Genomic DNA, 12,288 nt, shown 5'->3' on the forward strand with positions numbered 1-12,288 from the left:
TAAATATTTTTATACGTCCTGACCATTCGTTTGATTTTATAAATTGAATCAGCGCCATCTTTGGAAATCTGACCTTAGTCAACTCCGTAATGATTTGTATGGAATAGACATATAAAAAAAGTTATGTTTTTTTTAATTTTTCAATCACTCCAATGTATATTATTCTTACTTATAGATTTAAACGCTTTCAACTGCTAATTTATTATATTAATTCTATAAAAAATTTATACCTGGTCGTCATATAATTTCTACATTTATTAAATTGAATCACTATGTGACTATAATTATGTTATAAAAAATAATAATATTTATTTCATAGATTGAAGTGTTAACTAAAACTTTTGTGTATTTTAATGTCTACAGAACATATGCACTGGCATTGATGTTAATCAATTTATACTGTAAATAAAAAAGTATGTCTTATATTCTTTTTAATATAGTGCACTAGATTTAAAAAATATATATAAAACAAGCATTAATTATCATCATAAAAACTATATTATGTTAAAAAAGCCAAATTTTTTTTAACATAAAATTTAGTTTGCACCGTCAGACTAAAGTGATTGGGGTAAAATTTGTTAGGATCAGGAAAACCGCTTTCCCATTAGAGCGAACAATTAAAAAAGTTTATATTACAATATGTTTATTAAAACAGTCTGTATGGTTATTTCTATCAAGTGTTTGTGTTCGGTTTAAATCTATTTAATTATAATGCTTTAATATAATAAATATGTATACTCTTGGTAACCAAAATTTAATCTAATTATTGAAATCAAGTAAATATTTTAATCGGGTTAAAAATATTTAAAAGAATATGTTGCCTTAAGAATATCGTACAGAGAAAGTATTTTAGAACGTGTGATGTTTCTGTCTGCGTCCTAATATTATTTCGACTTAAGAACTAAGAAGATTACCAGAAATATTTATAAATTTTCTTCTTGCTCTACAACTTAACGAGACAAAGGAACATTTTGATGCTGCTTTCGTAACGTAGCTATAAAATAATGAAGTTTTATGATATTTCATCATATTTTTCAAGAATTTTTGGATTAAACATCGCAAATATATTAATTTTTTGTTTTATTGATAATTTATTTGACAACTTATTTTCTCTCATTCCAAATTAACTCGAAACGAAATTATAACCTTGTTAAATAATATCACTTTATCAAGTGATGTTAATATAATAGGTCAAGTAGATCGCATGCTGGTCTTTAGAGGGTACGCCTGAAATCAATAAAACTGCCAAAACGCTTTTATCTGGCGCGAATGAATAACTCAAGAGCGCATGCGTTAATTTTGTTGCTGGTGGTTGTTGCCAGTATTAATAATTATTGGCTTAAATTAAGGGTGTTTTAAATTTTACTTAGATTCCTTTAATGTTTAATTAGGTTATGGCATAAATAATAATGAAAAACAAATTATGTAAGTTATATAAATTTTAACACAAACTAATAATTTTTAATATTATAAATTAAATTTGAATTATGTGATAATAATCTTTGTTTAAATAATTTAATTTAAGTTTCCATATGTTTGAAACTAATTTACATTATTTTGCATTATAGAAAAACCTTTTTTTGTTGTCATAATAAAAAACTTATCGTTCGTTAGATTAGTGGAGATCAAAATGTTATGAAGGTAACACAATATCACGTGTCAAAGTTGGGAAGTGGAGCGAAATTTATCTAATTTTGTTTCTAATAGTTATGAATGAAAATAATTACAATTATTGTTAAAATCATTTGAATATTGCAACTGATTTCTTAAATTTTCATATGAAACCAGGTATCTGAGTGTTGCATCTGTATTTAAAGTTCTATACCTTAATTTGTCGAGTCGTATTTGTGAAAGTCATTTAATAGACAAATTCTATTTTTAGCTAATAACAAGATATTTATTTTTGGACACGGTTATATAAAGTCAGTTCAGTCAGTTCCCTTGTCGTCTCCACAAACAGATACATTTTTATCCGTGTGCTGTATATGGTCGTGTTCTAGAACGTTGAGGACTTTCAAAGGTAAATATTTCTTGTAGTACATATGTATAACAGATTTTAATCTTTCATGAACAAAAATTACTCATAAAACTAAAATGTCCGCATAAATACGTTTATTGATATTTTGTTAAAAGGTTAACTGCGTGCCTTCATTTGTTTGCGAACGTGCGTATAAACCTGTATCAAAAATGTAGGGGAAGCCACGGCTATTTAGTTTCAGCTCTGTTAATGGTTAATGGGTCATATTTATAGGAAAATATTGATGGAAAATTTATCCACCTTTATATAAATATAATTTATACGAACTGGTATAAAACTGATAAACTGCGTAATAACGTGACAGTGCTTGCGATAAATCAAAGATCTTGTCTATAATATTTGTGCATATATACGATTTACTTTAGAAATACTATCCCTGTTGTTTACTAGTATGTTGATTACTAATAAGTTTTATATTTTAATAATAAGAAGCTATTTAGCGGGGGTTTAAGAGAAACACTTGAAATAACGTTGAGGCGTTGGCTATTGCGACTGTTTGATATAATTTAAAAAAAAATGTCTTCATCTGGATATGATAACTGCTGGCGATATCTGAAATGAAGACCATTTACGTAATTTTAATGTGCTTTACACATTTCATAATTTCAGCGTCGGAAATCACAGAACATTCTTTGACACACACAGAAATAAACTAATTAGTGACAGTTTTTTTTATTGCGACTTATTTTTAGTGTCCATTGCAATGCGCAGTACCCTTTGAATCTGAAAATAGGCAGGCAGCTTTCTGTATGAAATATAATTAACTTTGTATGCATTAATGTTAGGCAAATTTAAGCAAAGGTCACATGAGTGTGTGGGTTAGGTGTGTGCGAGTGGGTTTAATATTTATTCTGTATTACATTTAATGAAATTCTTTGTATATATCCAGTATAAGTTTGAATTCTTCAATATTTACTCTGATTTTACTTTTTTTTTTAAATTTATAATTTAAGCGATCTAAGGTTTTATGCTCGCGTAGAACTTTTACATAGACGCTTATTAAAATTAAAAAAAAAATCTAAAAGATTTTTTTACCAAAAAGGTTAAGTTTAGCTAATGTTCATGTCCATGTTTCAGAATACATAATGCGTTATAAGAAGCGTACGGCGCAAACCTCGAGGGCTGCTCGTCACGGCGACAAGAAATATACAATACGTGAGTAATTTCGTAAACATTTATTAAATCAGACGTTTTAAATGGTGTGGAATTTTTCCATGTAAGAATATAGCATCTCAATCAATAAGAAGGCTTTAAATAAGTGTGCTACAAATTGTTTGATTACAATATTTTTCTTAAGCTATCTTTTGAATATTTTAATAGTTATTCCTTCTATGCTTCTCTAAATGTAATTTCTAATAATAAATATAAAATCATTTTGATAAGATCATACAAGTAAATTTACGATTTTCCCGTATTGTTACAAAAACAACAAAATCGATTTGGCATTATTAAAATCGCAGGCGTTTAAAATTCCATCACGAAGATTACGGATCGAAGTACTGTGACAGACGCCTGCCACTTTATATCGTGCAATATTACATTTAGAAGGTTGGCATGTTTGACTTTCGTTCCCTCTTTTTCACTTACAATAATCGGGACATAGTATATTGCTTTGAGTATAATACGTGTGGAAAAAATAACAAGCCTATATAAAATTAAATATTCATGTATACAAATTGGAAACAGATTCTGTAAACTTCATGAACACAAATAATGTCTCAGTGCTCTTAACTAAAATACCTTGTTAAAAATAAAGGCTTTCAAAAAACTTTCCACGTATCGATTGGATTGGAGACTAGTGTTAAGCGAGAATGAATTGTTTTACGATTATAACAGCATTAACAAATAGTATTTCCGAACAACCAATCTTAATAAAATGAATACAATAGATAGAGCACTTTTCTTAGCACAAACAACGGGAAAATTTGTAGCACATATCACTTGCCACTTTCGAGACTTTGAATCCGGAAATCCGGGAAAATCATATCGTTAAGACGGCGAGATCTAACATTTTATGCTCTTTGCACATTTTGCAGTTTCAATGACATTAGCAGTTATGTCCAAAAATATCTCAATATTTTAATTATATTTTTTATTATAAAATATTAACAGCATTTTTTAATATAATTTTTTTTCAATATCAGAACTAATAATTCAGTTCGAAACTTGGTCCAGACCAAATTAGATCGTTCTGATGGTTAAGCTTCGTTTGTTAGCGAATCTAATTCCGTTGGAAGCTGTATGTCTCTTACCTAACGGCTGGTTACATAACTAAATGAACGGTGCGTCATAAATAGACCAGATATTTAAACCTTACAACTGTTAACCTGAGTTTAACAACGAGTCTATTATCGAGTCTGTTGTTACTAACTTTTATAAGAATTATATAAGGAGACAACCGGAGGTTCCAGGAAAACTACGAAACTTACTTATATGTGTATTATAATAAGAATTACATATTAAAATTTATAACCTATACTTAAGACTACATGATTGGCCCGATGTTAGGACAGCAAGCCCATTCCATAGCTCGTGTGGTATCAGGAATCTCCTGGTTCACACGGCCACGTGTTCGTTACGCGGAGTCAGCGGCGTCACTCGTTATATGATATCTTATCCATACAACGATGTTGCCCCGGCGATGTTCATTTATTTTATAATATGTAGCGCGTACGTAACAAAAGGAATAATATTTTTAGAACTATTCCATTTCGAATTTATAAAAAATTAAATCATAAATTAATATTAAATGTTCGTGATCGTATTTAAAATTGTGTAATACCCGAATAATATATTATATCAATAAAGATAAAAAAAAAAAAAAACTGAGGATTCAATCAAAATATGTATGATATTTCAAGAACTTTCTGGAAGTAAATCTCTTCGTAACGGATACATGAAACACGTTGCATGTAAAAATATTGTCTAAATCTGTTTTTCTTTTCTTGAAAATACTACTCATTGGTTTAATACAATTTTCAATATAATTTGTAGTATTACATTTTTCAGGAAGGTATTTTTAATTATGTTCTTATATTATTCCTATTGAGTAAGTTATTAAAATAGCAATACATTGTCGGCTTATAAAATTATATCTTGAATGATTTTTTTAGTGTTTCAAGAATTATAAATGACATTGTTGCCTATCCTCTTGGATTGAGTATTTTCATATCCAAAATTATTTTTTTTCATGTACGATGCAAAAATAAGAATTTAATTTTATTTGTTTATTTTTGATTACACGAGTTATGTTGTTTTATATTCTGCTGTATAAAGTGGAGATCCTTTTAAAGTATTTATTTTTTAAACACTGTTCTATATGAAGGAAAGAACAGAAATTTGCTATGCGTTCATTTTGAAAATTAAATCACTTGTTTGTTTTAATGCGAGAACATCGGTACTTTGAAATTACTGATAAACCTTTTATTTATATGTTGTATAGATTTTGTATCTACCCATATATATATGTATATAGGTAGATATATATATATAAGAATTTAAATTTAATATATCACATATGTATTTCTAAATATAAATTAAGGCTCGAATTTTCTATTCCTTAAACTTTTACGTCACAGATTCTCTAATTTGATTAGGACGAGCAAAGTTTTAATGAAATTAACTTTAGAATCGTGTAACGTTATTTTAAACTTTAAAATTCTGTAAATTCAATGCTGAAGTCAAAAATTTTGAATAATTACATTTCTGAGAAGACGAATATGTTTTATTAAAAATTAAGAAATTGTAGACGAAAAACTTCTCAGCATTACATGGATTCAAAGTTGCAGGGAGAGGAGCATCAACAGCGTCTGGGCCTTGCGAGCCAGGTTTAGGTTTAAGGGGCCTTTTTTATTTGGATTTGGGACCTGCTGTAGCAATTCACCAATTCACCCCCGGGCCGCCCGGCTACTGTGCCGGACTACCGCACCGATGGGGGACTACTTGGGAAAGCCGAGATAATCCCCAAACGTAGTGACAAACGTCAGTGCCATTTGTCGCAGGCTGGTCGAACCTCCGGGTCGTCGAAGAAAGGCGTTTACGGGTTCACCCGTCTCCTCCGACCCGTACGTCTACGCCGGATGGAAGCGGCTAGAGCATTTACCTCCCGCTCCCTCTCCGCGGCTTCCTTCGCCGACATTACTGCTTCGGCGAAGCAAGCGGCAGCCTTCCAAGCCTCATCGCTACCAGTCATGGCCTCGACCAAACTTGGAAGCGAGAGGGTCCTCCCGCCGAGCGCCGTAGTGAGTGCACGGCGCTCATTTTGCCATGCCGGACACACTACCATTATGTGGTCAGCAGTGTCGTCGGGATCGCCGCAGTGGTGACACTGTGGCGTTTCTTCCCTTCTGGCGACCCGGTGTAGGTAGTGGCCGAAACAACCATGTCCGGTTAGAATCTGCACCAGGCGGAAGGTGAGGCTGCCCCGATGGTGCCCCACCCACTCCTCTAACACCGGACGAAACGCGGCAATCGTCCGGTGACCTGCGATAGGGTTGGCAAGTGCCTCCTTCCAACGGTGTAGAGCCTGAATCCGCGCATCGGTTCGGGCCTGCTCTATGTCTTCTAGAGCAGGCTCTTCACCCCGCTGTCTCGCCTCGACTCTGTGCCGATACACCTCCGCAAGAACAAGTGCATCGATGTCAAAAGGAGGCGTGGCCGCTAGTACGCAGCCGCCCCGTGGCTAATCGTGCGATATGCCCGCACGGCTCTGGTTGCGATTATCCTTTGCGGCCTGCGCAAAAGGGCTTGCGTGCAGGGTGTGGGGCACTCAGCCCACACCGGTGCTCCGTATAGTGCCATCGACCGTATCACCCCGTGAAACAGCCGACGGCACTTTGCACCAGGCCCTCCCACGTTGGGGAGGAGCCGTTCGAGGCCGGTTGCGGCAGCGCACAGCCGTGGAGCGAGGAGCTTAAAATGCTCCTTGAAGCTCCACCGGGAGTCCAAAGTAAGGCCGAGGTACTTCGCATATACCTCGACTGGAATTTGTACGCCCTCTACCATGAATTTGAGCTTCAGATGGGTTCTGCGGCGAGGGGCATGGAAGGAGATGGCCCTCGTCTTATTGAGTGCCACTTCCAGACCCAGAAGGCGGATGCGCCGAACTACCAGGGAGGTGCCGAACGACGCAAGGTGGACCGCTTCGTCTCAATCTTTCGCTGCCGCCACGACCATCGTGTCATCCGCAAAGCAGATGACATTCATGCGCGGCGGCATCACTCCCCGCAGAATCCAATTGTATCCCAGGTTCCATAATAGAGGGCCTAATACGGAACCTTGGGGTACTCCTGCCGCAATTCTCCACGACTCGACGCGGCCCTCCGCGCTCTCATAGAGAATCATCCTGTCCTGCAGGTAGTTCCCGACAATGGCGCGAAGGTACGAAGGCACTCGGTGATACTTGAGTGCCTCCGTGATACACTTGTGAGGGATAGTATTGAACGCGTTCGCGATGTCCAGGGACACCGCGATCACCACCTCCCTCCTGTCGATAGCCGCCTCAGTCCACCTTTTGAGGTGCTTCACCGCGTCAATCGTGGACCGTCCAGTGCGGAAACCGTACTGGCATTCCGCCAGATCTGGCCCACTGCCTTCTAGATGCTGAATGATGCGGGAGGCGAGGATCTTCTCGAAAGTCTTCCCCGCCTCATTCAGCAACACCACTGGCCGGCCGGTAGCCCTCTGGGGCATCCGCCGGACGGTTCTCCTTACGGAGTAGACAGACCCGCCCTACTCTCCATCGCCTGGGGAAGTGGGCCGCCGCAATGCAGGTGTTGAGCACTGCGCGGTACCGGTCCTCCAGGGGCCCTAAGGCGATAGCCATCACATTGGAGGGGGCCCCATCCGGCCCCGGCGCCTTGCGTTTTCACCGGAGCCTCAAACGGATCGTGTTGAATTCAGCATCCGACACGGGAGGGCCGTCGACCCGCTCACCTTGAGCGAGATCTGCGGTTGTCATGGATCAGGGAACCACGTCCCAAGTACACTCCGCAGCAACCCAGGCTCCTCCTTTCTCTACCTAATCAAATTTTAAAAGAAGCTATGAGGGCTGCCTGTAGTCAGAAAATAAATGTGTATGTGTAACATTTTTATAAGTATATCGGATCTGAGTAATCAAATGACAGTTTTCTTAGAATGTTTAATTAAAAATAACAACAATGAAACACGCACAAAAAAAGCATGACTTAATTCGCTATTGTTATCTTCCCCCTTAGTCGAGAAAGAAAGCGGGAGCTCAGGACAAGCGATCGGTCCGAGTAATGTTACTCTCCTTCTATTATCCTAAATTCCATATATGTATATTTGTTGCTATTTCAACAGAAATACACTGAACTAAATTTGTAGATACTCTCCAATATTAGAGTACAGACATCAGCATAAGATAGAGTCAATAGTTTATCACTTCACTCAATGTAGTTTTCACGTTTTATCATAACAGTTGCCTGTATCAAGTTATATAAAAGAAAGTAAAGAGGATGGGTTAATATATCTGTTATGATTAGTAAGCACACACTATTTGTTTCTTATTACAGCGCAAACGAAACCGAACAAAAAAAAATGGTGATTCAGACATATAGATTCAATCGAAATGAATTCATCAATATGTCGTAAAGCCGTTATGAGAACTGTTATTTTGAAACTTTAATGTTAAGTAACATATATTTAAAAAGATACTACAGTTCAGTTCAAGAAGCTTATGCATTTTATATCAAAGCTATAACAAAATAAAGTCGGTAACCCGATAAGTGAGTAATTACAAGTTGTACAGAGCGTTTTCATCAAAAGCACATAATAATCTATACGCTGTGCACGGAGATAAGCTCGCTCCAAAATTTAATTACACGTACGTAATATAGGGCATAATTTGGTTAGCGATGTTATCCCGAATACGTCATCACGTAATTATACAACGTGAAATCAAGGGTTTTGATTATGTGAATCGTAAATTACGTTAAAACAAAGAAACGGATAGATCTTAATTGCTATTACGGTAGTCGCTCTGTTAGCTTGAATTTAAGATATAATAAAATTTCATGCCCGGAAGACACTCCCTGGCTTGCTGTTTGAAACCCGTTCCAGTGTTATACTTGGGAATGCATTGTCAAAGCTCAGCCTCGGCTTACGAATTAACAAAGGGAATCAAGCTAAATCATAATTAGCCATAGTTAATTTAATTAATAACTTAATTTTAATTACTAATATATTAGAATACTGGTTATATTATTGCTGTAATAAATTAAATATTCATAATATAATTATTACGTATTCGGTATTCCTGTTGAGAATTAGACACAATGAAATGCAGTCCTTAAGAAAGTATTGTTGTGTTAAAAATTTTTAATTAATGCGATGTTATACTACTGTTAATCGTATCCTGTAACATTTTTTTTTATCATAGTTAACAACTGAGGGTTCTCGTACAGGCTTTGATCACTATTTAATTAAGGAATTCGGATATTTATCAAAGGATGTCCTTTTACAGCAGAAAAATATTCGAAATTTCGGCAACACTATCGTATATACCCACAAATCTAATCACACAAGCTTGTGATAAAATCAAAAGCAAAAAAATATATTTTTTATATAAAATACGAGTCCATTCAGTGAGAAACATAAAAAAACCTTCCATGTAATACTTCATGTATGGAATTCATTTGCCCGAACCCGTATATCGCATGAGAGTTAACACGATAAAAATATATAAGAATATAAAAGAATGAGTAACTCATAAAGTTTGGTGAGGGAGCCATTACCTAAAATATTGTTAGGAGTTTTCTTGCAACCCACGATATTTTTATATTCGTAGAAGCACTTCGCTGGAAATAACAACGTATACATAACATTAAAGAGTTCCTTTGTGAATGAAATGAAAGAATCAGTTTTAGAAAATTTTCTTTCTGTGTTATTGATTCTTCGCTTTTGTGATATCTAACTGAAATATGATTTTTATGATATGTACAGGTTCATTATATCAAAATTATAATCTTGTGTTATAATATATTTTCTATCGATCCTCACAGTTTTATAATTATTCACTTGAGGTTTACACATACACACACACACACACACACACACACAAAAATATCGATTTTTTCCCTAATATTCTTGATAGTAGCTTAGTCATATTTATAAAGTCGTACAACTAAAGCGTTTCTATAATTATTTCGTATGCTATACGAGGAATGATGTGTAACAAGTATAACCAGAATTAGTCTCGTACTCGTTTGATGTAAAAAGCGTCAAATGAAAATATCTTTTAAAATATTCACATACACACATCTTCTTATTCCCGATGCAATAAGGACTAATTTCGTTTGTGAATTTTCTTTAGCCAAACATTATAAATACATTCAGTGATGCGCATCTATAAATACATTTGCAGATTTAAATTATTTCATTTGTGCCGAAGGCGATACTCAAGTCGTCTTGCTATCAGAGGAATTATAATATTATTATAAAACATTAATAAATAAATACACTTACAAACTGAAAGTGTTTTATAACATCAAAGTTATCATGGATTTCGCTTCGGAGGAGAGGAAACGAATCGAAGAGATTGAATCAAATCAAGTGGTAACAAATAAAGATGAAACAAAAGATGTTTGCAATGAGGACGTACAAAAAACAGCGATCTGTCAATCTGAATGTGTGATATCTCATGTAGGATGCCCAGTCGGTTACAAGAGAGTTGCAAATATTTGTGTACCCGTGGATGATTGACATCATCTATGATTATCTAAATAGCTTGTTTTTGTGATATTTATATAGGTATTTGTAAAACTTGTAGCCCAAAACATTAGTGTTTTTTTTTTAGTTCAATTACCATGTAATTTTGATGTTTTATGAATGTTTTAATTAATGATAGAATTAGATTTATGCATTAAATTTCGTGTTTCAATTTAAATCCTTTTACGTAGTTGCTACGTGTCCTCGGTTTTGAACTTACTAGATATTTAGTTTATATAAATAGCTTTTTGTTTATGTATACAGATAACAATAATGGTTTTATCCGTTTCAGCCTGTGTTTCAGTCGTAGAATATAGAAATACGGGAAAAACCTGATAAACTAATTAAATAGATGACAAATTCCTACAAAAATTTTTCGTATGGCGTTCAAACTAATAAAATCAAATCAATCCTCAAATTTGAAAACTAAGGTAGAGCAAACTTAGCTAAATAATTTAAATTTTCCACGTTACCTGGTCTGTTTAATTACAAGGTTCACTCTTATAGATTATTGCTGTTTAATATTCATTGAAGAAAATTAATTTCTTCGTATGGCATTTGTTTCGGAAGCAACAATTTATTAATTCAATTAAACGACTTCAAAGTCGAACCTTGATCAAGTTGTTATATTTGCTCACATTTTGAGTAACTTACTATTGGAACTCGATTTTAGATCTGAATTTCTTTAGGCTTTCCTCGTACGAAAAATACTATAATAATATAATTTTTAGGTGATAAAGTCTAGCTTTAGTCATGTAAGTGTAGGTCGAATATGGGCTGGCTCGATCGGGGAAGCACCACTCTCTCAGAAAAGGTCGGCGTGAATTAGCCTTTAATGGCTGCGTTTCGTCTGATGAGTGAGAGAGCCGGTTGTTCTTTTCCTATTCCCACCTTTTCCTGACATTCCATTATTCCCACCCTTCCCTATTCCTAAAAAACCAAGGTCGGCAACGCATCCGCAACATCTCTTTTACGGCTGTCCAAGAGCGACCGTAGCTACTGCCCACCAAGTAGGCCGTCTGCTCGTTTGCCACCTTTAACATAACATAAAAAAAATACCGCTTTACTATAATTATAGAGCAACAGCAACCAAGAGATAAGTTCTTGATAGAGAAGATAGAAAATCTTTAGTAGTTGCATCATGAATTAAGATCTGACGGACAGACAGTTTCAGCGTTTTGTTATAATAAATGTAGATAATATATATACAAACATGTTTGATATGAAGTGGTTAAAATGATATATATTTTATTATTATAATGCTAGGAAAATCGAGCGTATGTAGTCTGTGTTAAAAAAAAAATAGCACTTCGTTAGCATATTTCTAACGTTTCGAAATGTTTATTTAATTGCTCTTACATTTTTCCTCTTATTATTTTATTGGTTCCATATAGTTACATAATATTAAAATCACTATATTCAGTCTTCCTTAGTTTTTTTTTAAAATGCGACCTCTTATAAATTAGCATTTTAAAAGTTTTCAATTTAAAAGTTTGAAGCTCAATTCCTTTACATTTTAAATT

At 34.8% G+C, this 12,288-nt stretch overlaps 1 protein-coding gene across 1 annotated transcript in view; it reads left to right on the top strand.

Moving 5' to 3' along the window:
* Positions 1 to 1,659: 1,659 nt before the first annotated feature.
* Positions 1,660 to 12,288, top strand: part of LOC116777574 (ras-like protein family member 10B) — a 28,156-nt gene continuing 17,527 nt past the window's right edge. Inside the window, exons 1-3 of the mRNA XM_032671197.2 lie at positions 1,660 to 1,788; positions 1,883 to 2,020; positions 3,116 to 3,193. Coding sequence (XP_032527088.1) covers positions 1,779 to 1,788; positions 1,883 to 2,020; positions 3,116 to 3,193 — 226 coding nt within the window. The 5' untranslated portion in view covers positions 1,660 to 1,778. The remainder of the gene's footprint in view (positions 1,789 to 1,882; positions 2,021 to 3,115; positions 3,194 to 12,288) is intronic.

The sequence above is a fragment of the Danaus plexippus genome, chromosome Z, assembly GCF_018135715.1.
Source record: "Danaus plexippus chromosome Z, MEX_DaPlex, whole genome shotgun sequence".
NCBI lineage: Eukaryota > Metazoa > Arthropoda > Insecta > Lepidoptera > Nymphalidae > Danaus > Danaus plexippus.